The following is a 12942-nucleotide window of genomic DNA, read 5'->3' as shown; positions in this document are numbered from 1 at the left end:
ATAACAGTAAAAAAGTAATATAAATCAAGATTTTGTTTACCAATCCTCTATAAGTTCTGCTGTCTATCATATGAGATCGGAATAATTGCCCACCTTCAAATTTTGGCCTTATTTTGATTTTTAACAATTTATAGCATAACTATTCTTTCCTTATTTAAATGATATGCATAAATTGAGTCAAATCATATGGAAATTCATATTCTAATCTTGACTAAAGTTAAATTTATTCTCATCGCACGAAAACACTACATAGTCCTATAGACGAACCACAGCTCTTAAATGTTCCTATATCTCATGAAACGTAATTGAAAATTTATTAATCTATGATTAATTTCTGAGCATTGATTATATTAGCATACTATCGGTAGGTTATCTTTAACCTGTAGATTACTATACATGTACAAACAGTACTATACACAGATATCTGATAATCAATTGAAGACTTTTCATAGTTCACTTAATCGCCGCATTTCAATATATGAGAATACAAGTAGTTCGCTATCTACTTTTTTATATTATGAAACAACGTTTAGGACCATTTTGTAATCGTCAAGAGTCATTAGATATCACCTACGCGTATATGACGCATTTTTAGTATATTTTTCTGGCGAATAGCAGTTCGGAGCCTGTTCCTGATTAACCCCCGGGGGTCCCTCAACACCATTATCAACGAGCTACCGATTCGAATAGATTCGGTACTATTAATGCGTACTAATTACATTGATATCAATGCTTTAACTAAATCGTGGTTATAGAAAGAATTACACAAATCAGGATTTGCCAATCAATTCATCCAAGAGATTATAACAGTGATATTGATGATATAGTTTAACCAAGCTGCACTACTTTCCATTTAAATTTAGAGATATTACTTCTATTTTCATCATTCTATAACACAGAGACATACAAAAAATTTAGTCTTTCTATTAGTTTATTGTTGCAAATACGTAGCAATTATAATATATAATTTAGAGATGTATACATTCAAGAAAGTCCTTATTAGCATACAGATATTTATACGATTTTATATATCGTAATATGTGCTGTGCATTTATGGTAATAATACGAAAAATGCTTTTCTTACGTCTGAGTCATTCATTTAATTAGACTAGCAAATAAAAAAATTTATAAAATCTATTATAAATAAACTTAGAAAGAAAAAATAAGTCTGATAATTTTTTACTCGTCGAATGAGACGTGGTCGTCAGTAGTAACATGGTTTAGACAAGATACAGATATTTTCACCAATAAATAGATTAACAACAGAATTAGTTGATTGTCAATTAGTATATAGTCAGTAACCACGTTATGTTACGAATTATGTTTGTAGCTACAGTAAAACAATGATACAACACAGTGCAAATGGATTTAGTATTGCTAGGTTAAGACCATGTTCGTATATGTGGTGCGCAGCAAAACAGATATCCAAAATTGAAGATACTCTGCATTGGGAAAGGCATGTCATATCACTGCACATCACTTTAATCTTACCCTATAATATTTGATATGTATTGTTATATAAAATAAATAGATTGCTATACGCGTAAAAATTGAAAAATTAGAGTCAGTGCTATTCTCAGGTAATCTACTGACGTATAAAATTAGCGCGCGTGAAATTAAAAAAGTACTTAATGAAGTTACTTATAGCCACGACAATCATTTTCCGTTATAATTCATTAGATATAGGCTTTTATAATTCTCACTATTGAGTGTTCGTTCATAACAAGATATTAGGTATTTTAAGTATTACACTTTTTTAAAACTGTGAGTGATCAGCTATCAATGGTCCAATCTTATTCAAAAAAAAAGATGGAGCCATCATATTTTTTAGTAAAACGTATTGCTGTATATCTGCAGTTACAGCCAATCATTATATAATTTTTATGTCAAGAAATACTCAGTTGTAGTACAAAGTGGTTTCAATGAACGATTTAAAATAAATGGTATACGTCAGATTAATATCAATACAGCAAAAAGTTAACGAGCTTCGTTATCCGTTATTATCAGCGATAGGGATAGTAAAATTTTAAGCGTTTGTTCATCGGTTACGAATTCCAGCAAATCTTCTGCTAAGTGTACAATTGTATCTTTGATCATGTCGCGTTAGGTCGCAAGTACATATTATTTATTAAATATATTGTTTGTTATTTATCTACATGAAACGTATTACGATATCGTACTTACTAATTAGGTTAATATCTGAGATTTTACGTACCTGTTGCAATACTGCTAATGCCCGTATAAGCAAAGAAATGCGATAGTTGTGTCAGTAAGAGTGGATTATAACTATATTTATATACGAATTTAAAATTTTCGATAGTAATTATCACAGTGAAGCAGTTACTCGGTTCGCAAACGAGACTGCATTACGTAAATAATCATAGGTGATATGCCATTCCAACTTGTGTTAGCTAAGAGTATTATTGCATCGAATTATTTTGATTTCCTGACAATTTGACGAATTCTCATGCTTTTTAAGCGAAGACCATCGAGAAAATGTCCGACGGCATTTATAACAACTATACTTCTTGATTTCTGCATGGGTTTGCATATGTGCTCGTAAATTAGAACGATCAGCGAATGACCTATTACATTTTTCGCATCCAAATGGTTTTTCTCCAGTATGTGTTCTGATATGTCCTTGCAGCAGCCATGGCCGACTGAACGCTTTACCGCAAATTTTACATTTGCATGGCAAAGTGTGAGTTCTAATATGCATTTTAAGCGCTCCTAGTGATGCATATACCTTGTTACAATGCTTACATACAAAATTTTTTCCATCATGATAGATCATATCTTTCGTATCATCCTTCTGAACTGAAATATTTTCTTCAGTTATGTTAGTGGGTATCGATGCAGTATTATATTGGTTAGTTATTATACAGTTGTTTCCTTTACGTCTATTATCATCTTCCTCTGAGCTAGTTGGAGTTGGAGTTCTACTACCGACGGACAAAGATTGATAGCGGTCAGCAAGCATAGATTTGTTTTCTTCTATGTTATCATCTCCCTCATCTTCATCATCCAGCCCATTCGTCTGTAAATGCGGGTGACTAGCTATCATATCAATAAATTATCAAGAAATAGTATTGTAAAATCAATTAAATTTGCAATCACTGTAATTAAATTATGATAGTATTATAGTACTGTCATATGATGGAAATTATACGAGCTACCATTTAAACCTAATCTTGCATAATAATAATAATAAACATGAGAAGCGATGTTATGATCACTACAGCTAATTTACTGAAATAAACAATAATGTTATATATGATTGTAGCTTAATCCGCTATTAAATAGTTAATATAGTCGATGTTGCATTACTGAAAAGAAATCCTGATCAAGCGTATTTCAATTGTTACTTCAGACACTAGAGTTTTATATAATGGCCAATTCGTAATTGAGGTTATAAGTAGGTTTTTAATTTATACCTATCCATAGAGCCCATTAATGTTTTCATGAAAACACATTTAAGATTAATAGGTCGATTAAAGTTATAGGACACTTTCTGACTTAATTAATAGATGCTAAAGAGAGGTTCTGATAATTTACGGTAATACTGTATAACCATTAATCTAAGCCAGCATGCTAAGATTTAAGCTACTAGTATTTATGCAGTATACATATTTATTCAACCCTGCAGAGATATAGCTTCATATTTAACTTAATCAGTAGTTCCTATTTTATAACGAAGAAACAAATTACCCAAGGATTACGGTATAGGTGATTGTAAATGGTAATCGATTAATTATTGGAATCAACTTTTTGAAAAGCAGTAGTATCTATAATCAGGGGTCAATAGAGACGACAAGTGTATTAATTGATAATAAACCATCACTAACACGATACTACAATATCACTGGCAAAGAGCAATAGACAGTTTGAAGAAATTGCGGTTTAAAGTACAACTTTTAATCATTAAAATTAATATCAGCGATAGACTCGTTTGAGGGAACTGCTCAATAAACATTTCGCAGTCCAAACCCATTTTACAAGCCAGTGTTAGGGTGAACTACTTGACTACGATACACTGAGGGAAAGGAATTATTCCCTCCTCCACATAAGACACTATAGGTAATTAAATACTTTTATATCTCGACATTGGTTACTACGTTACTACCTTCTACGTCATAACTTCCCAAATTTATTATAATATTACTAAAGTGCACTACGTAAAACATTAAAGCAGTATTCTTAGCATTGACAGTCGTTAGACTCCTTAGAGAATTTCAATAGATCAGTACAACGGGTCTCAGAATCCCAACAGACATGGGTCCCAAGAGACTCTCTAAATGGAATGCACTGGATAGGGCGTTTTTTATTATTTGTAAAACGCAGGACAAGTACACAGCTAATGTCGACACAAATAGACCATAGGGGATTCGATAACAAAAATTATGATACTTGGTAACCAATAAACTTTTCGAAAAGACATTTTCAATGATTGCAGACAGTCGTATACCTGGTAACATACTCTAATTTGTAATGACCGGTGCAACAGGTGTTAATAAATGTATGTAATGGTAAAAGATCAGGGTGAAACTGCTGTCTGTGTAGAAGGATGCTGCCATATAGATTTATTTTCTTACTGTTTTGCTGTTTAACAAAATAGAGGCAGTGCTTTTTTGAAACGGAGATCTAAAAATGGTGACGTACGACATAATAATATAATCCGACTGCAGATGTATAATTTTAAATTTGTAAAGCAATGGATATGCAACTACAGTCTGGAATTTATGAGGTCAAAGTAGCAGATGCCGTACTTTACTGGCCTCTAACGGAGGCTAACTCAACCCTCAACACCTACTGAACTATAAAAGCACGTACTTTACAGTTATTCCTTTAACACCTGCAGTAACACGATTCATAGTTGTAAATTTAACAGTAAACAAATCTGATTACTAGGTATGTCAATTTCTGCAGATCTATCTTATTACTAGAAATATCGGCGGTTAGAAAATAGTTATTAGTCATCTCAGTATAATTACAGAGCATAGGGTATTTTTACGCTCATAGGCTACTAGTTCATTATTAACTAATTTCGAAAACGATTACGACTTGGATGCTTCGATGAACAAGCCATAATACAGTTCAAGTGCAGTGTACAGTGCAATGGGAGCATCAATACAGGTATTTGGTATGCAATTCATAACTAAACCTTGAATGATTACAAATACAGTAATAATACTTTTACAAGTTAATATGAGTTTTTTCAGTAATAGTCTATCCACAGTGGTTTTCCGATACTTATTTTGTCATGCTTTTATGATCGAAGCATAGCATTTTGATTTTCGCTATCTGAGATGAGACCAGTCTATCATGGATTACGTGAGACAACAAATGTTCTAAACTTTGTAATTAGGTACATCACTGCTACTGTTGCTGTACTTAAAGCATGCACACTTTTAGTTACTGTTAACTTACATTCATCGCTATCGTAAGAAGGCCACGATATTCTTCTGCTCTTCCGATTTGCCTTCTTCTTAACTAAAAACGATCGAGGCATTATTTTAATGCGAGCTTGTTATGTTTAAATCTTGCTGGAAGTAAACGAGCTACGCCGCAGCAAACTACTTTAACCGCCAGTTTGTTTGTCTATTTATAGCCTTGCACTACATAATTCTTCGGTACTATTCCCAGGATCAGCAAGTGCACTGTATTCCCTAGTGATCTGTATGAGTGGATACAGTACAATACTGTACAGTATTGTATTGTACTGTACTGTACTGTATCCAGTCATACAGATCAATGGTACCGTACGATCGATCTATTGTATAAAAGCTTGTTGATTGTCTTTCCAGTAACTGTAATAGTAATAATAATTACAGGTTATACTTTCGAGAATAAATATAATTATATAGACTTTATATAACATATTTAGTGTATATTGTAGAAGTAACCATCGAGTTGCTTCCACGCAGATTTGCAAAATGCTTGCAATTTGGATTACTGCGGGCATTGGTGTATTAATTGGCTTCATTTCATTTACAAGAAAGTCTAAAGTAGAATTTAAAAATAGACATGTCTTGGTTAGTATAAAGAAATTATTGAATGATTAACATTGCTAGTAATATCTAGGGAATACTTGTATTTGCTATTCACTAGTTGGCATTATGTAGCACTGGACTATCCCATGGCCCATGGGTCCATGGTCAATGTATTGCACAGTTGTTGAATAAACAACTAGTTTCGTGATGAATGTATCGAATGGATCTTCAGATTGCAACATACACAAATCGCCCATTGGCAATTTGGTAGTACGTACATATGCGTATACGAGTGATCAAATTTTATCTTTTTATTGGCATTATAGGTTACCGGTGGGTCTGAAGGCATTGGATTATCCGTGGCTATTAGGTTAGCCAAAAAAGGAGCAAATATTTCGTTACTTTCGCGCACAGACGTAAGCATTGTACTGATACTAATGTTGTTGCTATTGATGACTATACACTATGCAGTGTACACCTTACAGTACAGTACTTGGAACACATGCCTGTAGGCGAATTTTCCTTTCTAAAGAGTTATGAATTTTGATCTACAACACAATGTATTTGTACAATATATTATGCCGCACTTTTGTTACCAATACATCCTAAATGATATAAGAATTTATCATTTCAGGCGAAGTTAAAAGCTGCAGCAGCAACTTTGCGAGCAAATATGGAAGAGTCGCAAAGGGTCACTACCGTTGCGTGTGATATCTCTGCTAGCTATCAGAAAGTGAAGGACGCAATCGATCAGGTAAAGTTCACTTGATAATTCTATCGAAAACCAAATAACGATTTAAATAAGGATTCAAAATGTTTTAATAAATGATTTATATATTGTTTGATTGATTGTACACGAAAGTCTCATGAGAAATAGGTCTATCTACTAGAAGTACAATTTAATAATATCAAATATGCATAATATTACTGAGCTGAATATTGCTGTTCATCTAGGCTTGCTCAGAACTAGGACCAGTTGATGCTCTAATTAATTGTGCAGGTACATCAGTTGCATCTGCATTTGAAAATACTGCCGTAGAAGACTTTGAAGTAAGTTTAAGTTGAAAAGATCTTCTTTTAATTACAGATTTTACTTCTAACATTTTACATAATAAATATAAACATGTGTAATATTTTACTTTTAACTAGCGCTTAATGAGGCTTAACTATCATGGAAGTGTGTTTGCAACAAGAGCTGTTATTGACGGTATGAAATCTCGGAGAAGTGGTACTATTGTTTTCACCTCTTCTCAGGCGGGTCAGGTGCGTAATCTCAGGCAGGAAATATATCCAAATATACGAGACTTTTGCTATATCGAAAGCCCATTTGGATAAAACAAACTATTACAAAATGGTCTATCTGATCAATTATTACTGTTGTATACATAAGATTGGCCTTTATGGTTATACGGCTTATAGTGCCTCAAAATTTGCTCTCCGAGGCTTAGCAGAATGTTTACGGATGGAAGTAAGAGGCTAAAGGATTATACTACGATAACAATATTTCGATAGACTATATTTAAAATTTCGTATATTGTTTCTTAATATAGGTTAAGCCTTATGGGGTTAACGTTTCAATAGCTTTTCCACCAGATACAGATACTCCTGGATATAAAGAAGAAATCGAAAGAGGAGTTGTACGTCTGCGCTGTATTATTAAGGCAGTTTACATCTATTATAACTCATAAGTAATAGAATTAGATATTGCATTATAAGTATGTTCAATATTATACGATTTATCTTCTCGTTAATGCTACATTAATATATTAGTCATAAAATTGGGTAGAATAATCACACAGTGGGCTTTTCCATGTTATATAATCCATAGAGTACTTCATATGTTGTTAAACTAAAGTCTACCTTCCTACTTTGCGAGGTTGTAAGATCACTAAAATCTCTATCGTCTATTTAGCCGGAGGAAACCGTGATTATTAGCAAATCGTCGGGATTATATACATCAGATTTCGTGGCTGATAACATTCTAAAGGGAATTACGGTTAGAGCGTGTTAACATATAAATCTGTTTACACTGGTCAAAATGTATTATTAGGGTATTGCAGTATTTTTACGATGTGAACTGCAGTAGTATCTTTACTATGGCAATTGATATTTTTAGTTTCTTATCAAATGACATCGTAAAGTGTATTTATCATTTGTACACAGAACGGAGATTTTTTTATCCCCGTTGGCTTTGAAGGAAATGTTTTGACAATAATAACAGCTGGTATGGCTCCAGCGGCGTCAGTGATCGACGGGATCATACAAGTATGCGTAGATAAATGACCTCATATTTGCAATCTTGATTTCATCTTCCGCTAGCTACCTATCTGATAATTATTGACAGCAGATCATCTACAACAAATTATCTTTTAATATAAGGTGCATATTTTCTTTACAGATTATATTACTCCCCATCCTAAGGATATCTGCATTTTTTTACCAATTTCAATTTGGTAGAATCGTTTCTCAATGTATGAAAAAGAAAAACTTGGGTCAAAACAAACGCGACTGATTGAAGCTATTAAAAAATTATATACAGCAGTTAATTTAATTTGATCTACTGTGCTATCATGACTGTCCACTGTGTTCTTTATTTAGTATACGCCACCATGCAGTAAACTCGCCAAAGTGTAGAAGCAAAGCTTTGAAACTTTTGTGTTTATGACTCAGTAGAATAAGCTAAAATTTTGCGATTTGCTAAGGCTGCCAGTGAATGCACAGCACTACTGTCACATTAAACATATCTTGAATGAAACTTGAAGCGTTTTCCAAATAATCACGAACACTAAACGTAGCAATATTTATCTAAGCTCAGACGCTTCTATCCACTTGAAATTTTTGTTAAGCAGGGATCGATTATAATTATACATTACTTTAGCACCATCTGTAATGTTACTGACAAGCGCAATTCTGTTTATTCGAAAGATATAGAAACCGATTTACTGAATTCTTTTAATTATTTTTAATAAAGCTACGTATCCACTTGAATTAACTTGACTACTTTCTTATTGTGTTGATAGCCACGTAAATGTGATCGTTATAAAGTCTTCGAGAATGTCGTAAGACGATGATGTGTATTGAATGTGTTCTTATTTTGTCATTGAAATCGCTACTGTATTAGTGTACATATATGGACGATTTCGTAGGGAGTGTTACTTCTTACTATTAGTAACTGCTACAGTATAATCGTTACTTTTATTCATATGAATGATGTAATTCAATTCAAGAACTAGCTGTTCATCATTGTAGATGAAATCCTAGTTAATTTTAATTTTAAAATGTGTTAATTTATACGTCGTGGATTATTATTAATTGTTAATATTATTATTATTGCATGTACTTGTACTGTCAATATGCTCGTACTGTAGAACATAAATTATACAATGGAGCTAACTGTAGTCCCTGCGATCAATTTTGAAAGTTTAAAGTAATGAATTAATTTGCGGCGTATCCCATAGAACTAGTTATGTAGTAATTAATTCATGATGGAATGTGTACACTATACTATAGACTGTACAGTATATACATGTATCGTTTTGGAGAATAGTTCGGTGTTCACTAGAAGCAGAGGAATAACTACAGTACACGGTACACACGCGAAGAAATTACCCAAACTCTGTTTTGACTGTCAGGCATACAGTACAGTACAGTACTGTAATCTGGCATCGGACATACGGTATAGTACAGACTACTGTACTGTACAGTACAGTGTTGCACATCGGTCTGCATACTTACAGTACTGTATACTGTATGGGCGTACTGTACACTGTAATCTACAGTGTAATGTACAGTACTGTATCTCGTTGCTCACATGATCCTCTTGTGAGTCTGGTCTTCAAACGTTTGTTGTACAGTACAGTACAGTACAGAACTCTACGACTCGTGAGTACTCAGCCATGTACTGTACAATACCGTATCGTACGGTACAAATTTCTGTCGGTCTGCATGTACTGTACCGATATACGGGTAGTATCCTATCCATAAAAGTTAATGATATCATATTTTTTCTTCTAGTACGGTGCAGCAGTTTACAGATACACGCTCAGTACTAGTACTTGCTGTACATATAACTAGTGTACAATTTGGACCACTCTCTTTTTATCAGCTGGACTAATCGTTAAAAACTTTTCCATTTCGCTATGGCCGATTCAGAATTTTTATTCAACGTAGATCACGGTTATTTAGAGGGTCTGTGTCGCGGTTTTCGGAGTGGTATTTTGACCCAAGGCGACTACTTGAATCTTGTTCAATGTGAAACCCTTGAAGGTAAGACATAATGTTACAGTACGACATTCCCGAAGCGTACTGTAGTCTACATGGATTTCAAGTTAGTACGATAGTGGAAGATTAGTGCGTGAATTTATATTTACGCCGATCCTTTGCCTGCTAGACATTTGTAAATTTGAAACTTTTCTTGTCAGTTGTGCTGTAATACTGCTTTAAACAGATCAATTTTGAGTTAAGAAATAGATATAGGAATCTATGTAAATCCGATAAAGTTCTACGCGCATTGGCCTTGATTAACTGGAATTAATTTGTTTCAATAACCGTAGATCTAAAGTTGCATCTTCAAAGTACGGATTATGGTACTTTCCTTCAGAATGAACCATCACCTTTACAGGTCGCAACTATCGATGATAAACTCCGAGAGAAACTAGTAATTGAATTTCAACACCTTAGGAATCATTCATTAGCACCATTATCCCAATTTTTGGATTATATCACGTAAGGCTTAAATATGCGAATTCGTTTTCAGTCTTATTTTACAGGACATCTTGATAGCATATGGTGAAGGCATATGCCTTTGACCTGACTGTAAAACGTTACTGAAATTCCTAAATACTTTTCTAGTTACAGCTACATGATTGATAACATCATCTTACTTATTACTGGTACACTTCACCAACGTGCTATTTCGGAACTATTGCCTAAATGTCATCCTTTAGGTAGTTTCGAACAAATGGCTTCAATTAGTATCGCATCAACACCAGCTGAGTTGTATAACGCTGTCCTTGTTGACACACCGTTAGGTAGGGTCCGATAATAAGCGTATCTACTATACACGCCAGGATATGTAAATATCCATCAATTCTATGTTAATAATCTAGCATTAAGTTAGTTTTAATGGAAATAATTCTCGCTTAATTCATAGCTCCTTTCTTTGTCGAGTGTATCTCCGAACAAGACATGGACGAAATGAACATAGAAATAATCAGAAATACGTTATATAAGGTACTGTATATCGTACTTTAACATTCCGTACAGCGCGCTAGGAAAGTAAAGTAGCATAGAATACTTCAGTATACTGCATATTATATTATAGCTTACGGAAAGATACTAAGTATAGATAGCTGTTAATAGAAATTGTACAAAAATACTATAAAATTGATATTTAAATGGTTGAAAACTGAAAAATTGACGTTAGTATGCAATCTATAAAAAGGCATACCTGGAATCATTCTACAACTTCTGTCAAAATATTGGGGGTGCAACGGCTGAAGTTATGGGGCAAATTTTACGTGTAAATATACTTTATTACAAATTGTTCGATTTGATTTTAATGAAAATACGAGTATACTACAATATAAAAACGAATCGTGAATTGCCGTTAATTTAATAAGCTCACTTAATTCCAATATCTTCATATCTGTGAAAATATAATTAGTTTGAAGCAGACAGGCGTGCTTTCATTATAACCATCAACTCGTTTGGCACTGAATTGAGCAAGGATGATAGAGCAAAGCTTTATCCTCGTTGTGGTCAGTTGTACCCTGACGGTCTAGTGAAGCTGGCTAAGGCAGACGACTATGATCAAGTGCAAAATGTTGCTCAATACTACGGTGTAAGACAATTACGAATTCTATTCGTTTGAAGTAGTAATTTCTATGGACAATTAATATATTACTCTCACGATTAATTAGGAATATCGTAACATCTTTGACAACGTCGGTAACGGACCTTCAGAAAAAACACTCGAAGACAGATTCTTCGAGCATGAGGTATGTGATAATCTTAGTTTTACCATATCTCTGAAAATTAACCGGGTAATGGGAGTACCATTATTCTAATCATTCATAGGTAAAATTGAACGTGCTAGCGTTCCAGCAGCAATTTCATTTTGGGGTTTTCTACGGTTGGCTGAAGTTAAAAGAACAAGAAAGCCGGAATGTCGTTTGGATTGCTGAATGTATTGCTCAACGAAATCGAGGAAAAATCGATAACTATGTTCCTATATTCTAAAAAATAGGTTAATATCAGAATAAGAGGCGATGATATTTACATATCGATGGCAGTAATGCTGTGATAGTCAGTCTAAGACTTTATCGTCATTAATGAAAAGCTAGATGAAATTAAAATGCATGTGTGCTGACTTTTAGAAATTGATTATATTGTAATCGGAAGAAAAAACGTAAAACACTAGTCACTGACTGAAATTTAGAACTATGATTGAATATACTATTTGTTACGCCTTTATAACATCATCAACAAAACATGATAAATCATAAAATATACGCGTATTATTACTCTTAGGCAATACTATGTTAGGGGTATAACGATATATGTTTTACAAATTTATTCGCTAACTGCTTTTATCTATTCAAAAACTAAGCGTTTAGTAAGTGCTATTTAGATTTAATTCATTTAGGTGAAAAATCTGATAGATTTTTACAATTTCGAGCTGTGGCATTAAGAGATTTCGGTAGTAACTGTAGCACTTGTAGTCGTAGTTCGAAATTGTTTCTTTAGCAACAAATGTTATTTTACGACTGCGGCAGCAACTAAACCGTAACATGCATACTGCAATATTATATTGTTAGTGTGTTATAGCATTTATTTATTTAGCTTTGACTTAATTAAATAGTTATAGTTTTAATAATGAATATTTGTCTATTTTATGCTGTACATAATAATAATATCTAAATAAAACAGCGCACATCCGATCTAGTTATGG

The 12942-nt window shown here is 33.4% G+C and overlaps 3 protein-coding genes across 3 annotated transcripts; 2 read left to right on the top strand and 1 right to left on the bottom strand.

Annotated features, from left to right (window-relative positions):
• Positions 1-2455: 2455 nt before the first annotated feature.
• Positions 2456-2764, bottom strand: TRIADDRAFT_7674 (uncharacterized protein; the record flags this gene model as incomplete). Its single annotated transcript, XM_002108215.1, has 1 exon — positions 2456-2764. A coding segment is annotated over one exon (309 nt), but the record flags the coding sequence as incomplete, so codon positions are not given.
• Positions 2765-5933: 3169 nt separating this feature from the next.
• TRIADDRAFT_52550 (uncharacterized protein) lies at positions 5934-8502 on the top strand (the record flags this gene model as incomplete). Its single annotated transcript, XM_002108960.1, has 10 exons — positions 5934-6032; positions 6317-6406; positions 6625-6744; positions 6945-7040; positions 7140-7253; positions 7381-7458; positions 7541-7627; positions 7903-7986; positions 8154-8255; positions 8389-8502. 10 exons carry the CDS (start codon positions 5934-5936, stop codon positions 8500-8502), a joined length of 984 nt encoding a protein of 327 aa, XP_002108996.1.
• Positions 8503-10129: 1627 nt separating this feature from the next.
• TRIADDRAFT_37067 (expressed hypothetical protein) lies at positions 10130-12942 on the top strand (the record flags this gene model as incomplete). Its single annotated transcript, XM_002108959.1, has 8 exons — positions 10130-10256; positions 10544-10715; positions 10842-11020; positions 11143-11222; positions 11434-11511; positions 11656-11832; positions 11912-11989; positions 12069-12942. 8 exons carry the CDS (start codon positions 10130-10132, stop codon positions 12228-12230), a joined length of 1053 nt encoding a protein of 350 aa, XP_002108995.1. The 3' UTR covers positions 12231-12942.

The sequence above is a fragment of the Trichoplax adhaerens genome, genomic scaffold (genome assembly GCF_000150275.1).
Source record: "Trichoplax adhaerens TRIADscaffold_1 genomic scaffold, whole genome shotgun sequence".
Classification (NCBI taxonomy): Eukaryota; Metazoa; Placozoa; class Uniplacotomia; order Trichoplacea; family Trichoplacidae; genus Trichoplax; species Trichoplax adhaerens.
The sequence above is the reverse complement of the archived record's forward strand: the minus strand, read 5'-3'. Positions and strand labels throughout refer to the sequence as shown.